This window comes from Caenorhabditis briggsae (genome assembly GCF_000004555.2).
Source record: "Caenorhabditis briggsae complete genome, chrII, whole genome shotgun sequence".
NCBI lineage: Eukaryota > Metazoa > Nematoda > Chromadorea > Rhabditida > Rhabditidae > Caenorhabditis > Caenorhabditis briggsae.
In genome coordinates, this window is record NC_013486.2 from 7,304,826 (window position 1) to 7,307,876 (window position 3,051).

The 3,051-nt window shown below is 36.7% G+C and overlaps 1 protein-coding gene across 1 annotated transcript; it reads right to left on the reverse strand.

The window, feature by feature from the left end:
• Window positions 1-325: 325 nt before the first annotated feature.
• CBG03127 lies at window positions 326-2,431 on the reverse strand (the record flags this gene model as incomplete). The annotated part of the gene is made up of 9 exons (XM_045242264.1): window positions 326-400; window positions 451-564; window positions 617-877; window positions 924-1,084; window positions 1,144-1,213; window positions 1,255-1,521; window positions 1,570-1,766; window positions 2,087-2,325; window positions 2,370-2,431. 9 exons carry the CDS (start codon window positions 2,429-2,431, stop codon window positions 326-328), a joined length of 1,446 nt encoding a protein of 481 aa, XP_045092116.1.
• Between the last annotated feature and the right edge of the window lie 620 nt (window positions 2,432-3,051).

Below are 3,051 nucleotides of genomic sequence, written 5' to 3' on the forward strand. Positions count from 1 at the left end.
ATTTTTGCTAACAGATGCAGAGCAGATATCATAACACACAAATTTTGCGAGATTTGGTTCGGAATGGGAATAAAACCCTTTATTGTGTTTTCTAGGTACAAAACAAAAAAAATAGTAAGGAATTTGAGATTGAATGTTCAATCTACATCCTTTTTGTCTATTTCTGTGTGTGAGATTTTCTATGTTGTGAGATTTTCTTCCACCCCCTATAACTTTCCCACGCTTTCCAGTACCACAAAAATCAACGCCCTCATAATCAAGTGATAAACAAATTGGCTAAAGTACACATTTATTTTATAGGAAACACAATTTGCAGTTGGCATCTTCATTGCTGAACCTTGTATGAAAATCTCATTTTTGTCAAATCAACTTTGAGCATATCCGCAAGGAATGTAGTGACCTGAAAATCAAGTAAAATGAGATGCATATCGATTCAGATCAGCATAAAACCTCAGTTATATTCGGACGCTTTTTCTCATCCGTCACGAAAAGCTTAGTGGTCACATATTGTTGAAGAGCAGCTGGTGTTTCCGGGTTGAATCGCACGAATAGCTCTTTTTTGATCTATGAGAAGAAAAGATAATAGAAAAAGGGATTGAATGGGATTTGTACAAACCAATAATTGTATATCTTTTCCCTTTAACGGCACATTCTTCGGAACAGCAGATTCTTGATGAGGTTGTGCTTTTATATACGGCTCCTGCCCGTTAGCGAATATCTCCCAGATGACAAGACCGAATGTGTATACGTCGGTTTTTGTGGAGTACACAAAAGAAGATAATGTTTCTGGTGCCAGATATCTAACTGGGATCTTTGTGTTTCTTCTCATCTTGTATGTACTCGCGTGCTTCGCCAAACCAAAATCAGCAATCTTCGGCTAAAAAAATTAGAGTATGAGTCACTAATTCAGAACTGGTCATTACCGTTTTGTCTAGGGAAACCAAAATATTTCTCGTCGCCAAATCTCGATGAATAAGTCCTTTGAAATGGATGTACTCGAGTCCACACGACGATCCAAGACAGAATCGAAGCTTATCGTCTACTCCCACCTTGTTTTTTTGAAGATAATCTTTCAGGGACCCATCTGAGAAAATATTTTTTAAAGGAATTAGCTTAAATATTCTAGAAAAAATTGAAACTTACTTTCGCAAAACTCGGATACTAGCATTATTGGCTTCTTTAGAAGGAACACACCACGAAATGCGAGAACATTCTGGAAAAAAAGGATTACTGTAGTGTAAAAAGATTTCCAACCTTATGCCTTAGCTGAAGTTGTAACCGTGCTTCGTGCATAATTTCAAAAAGTGCAGCCCTCGAGTCATCTTTTTTCAACATCTTCACTGCCACGTCACACCACTTATGAAATTCTTTCTGATCCACACTGAATGGTTGTGCCCATTTCCCCAGATACACTTCTCCATATGCTCCTTCACCTAATTTTTTTGTTTTTATCACCTCGAGACCATCTTTTCTTAATTCCCAATCTTGCAGAGGAATTGGTCGTTTCAGGAAGACACGAGTCTAAAATAGAAGACGTTAATGGGTTATGCGGGAATCCAAGCAACTAACAGCTTGATAACAGATCGGATTTGTTCTGTAATAGGTGATCAGGTCGTCGATTGAAGCAAATTTGGTACGCCGTTCCACGAAGAAACTGACCCACTTCCCATTGATTTCCTCGATACACACATGCATGTCCATGTTTTCTTTTTGTTTCACCTCGTCGAGATCACCATAGAAACTTCTAGTGTTATCAGGTTTTTGAGCTAAAATATGTTATCAGGAAAATACGTTCTGGGGGAAAAATATACCGTCAATGCTCTAATAGGAGTCCACCCTATACGTGCACGTTGACCTCAATTATCTCGGTTCCTTCAAAAAATATCAAAATATTTTCAACTGATAAAATGTAGGTGTAATTATGAAAAATATTTTATCAGTTAACAAAACTTTGATCTCTTGTGAAGCAACCGAGATAATTGAGCTCAAAACGCGTGTGCAGACCGGACTTCTATTAGATCATTTATGGTAACTGCATTGGAGTTGCCCCCAACTAGATCCCCATAAAAGCCCTTTAGAACCCAACTGATATTAACAGAAAGGACAAGAATAACTCGTGTCAATGTACTCTGATCGACTGGACCCGTCTTTTCTGCAGACGCCTTCTTTGCACCAATTGACTTGGCTTTCTTTTCTGGTTGATGTGATAACCTCATTATATAATCTCCATTGGTTTTCAGAAGCATTAATTGTAATTCTTGAAGAACGAATCCATGAAAAAATGGGTAACGGAGAAGATTGTTTTCGATCATTTCGTTTGTAATTCTGAACCATAAATAGATTTTCAACATATTCGGACTTTCTCGTACCTTTCAACACTTTTACATTTTTCAATTTTTTGAAGGTACTCATCGTCTCGAAAACTGATCATAACCGAATTGGTTGGAATCCCTTCATCAGTGGTATTTTCGGTTTTATCGGATGTTTTATCAGACTTCTGAATACATAAAATCTAACGAATGAGAAGATAAATCTCTAGTTAAAAATAACACGGTAACCTGTGACCCAAATACTTAACTCAATTCCGAAAGCTAGAACCCAATTTAAAAAATACTAAAATTAGTTTGGCTCTTTATGATTTAACGGGGGTTTAAACAATTAACGGGGGTTTAAAATATTAACGGGGGTTTAAATTTTTGACGGGGGTTAAAAAAAAATTTGAAAAATTAACGGGGGTTTTGAAAATTTGAAGGGGTTTTGAGAATTAACGGGGGTTTAAATATTAAACGGGGGTTTTCAAAAAGTGTCAGGACGATGTTTGTCCCCAAAATGTTCCAAAGTGCTACAGTTTCTTGTTTTTTGCTCATTTCAGTTGATCTATTCTTTTCTAAAATCATTTTCTTGTTTTTTTTTTCTTTTTTCATTTTTAAAGTTTCATGGCACTGTTCTAGAATTACGGAACGAAAAAAACTTTATCCAAGTCTATCATCTAACCCTGGAAGCAGGTACAGGAGGCTTAGAAAGGGAAGGGCGATCAAATAGTTGCTCTTA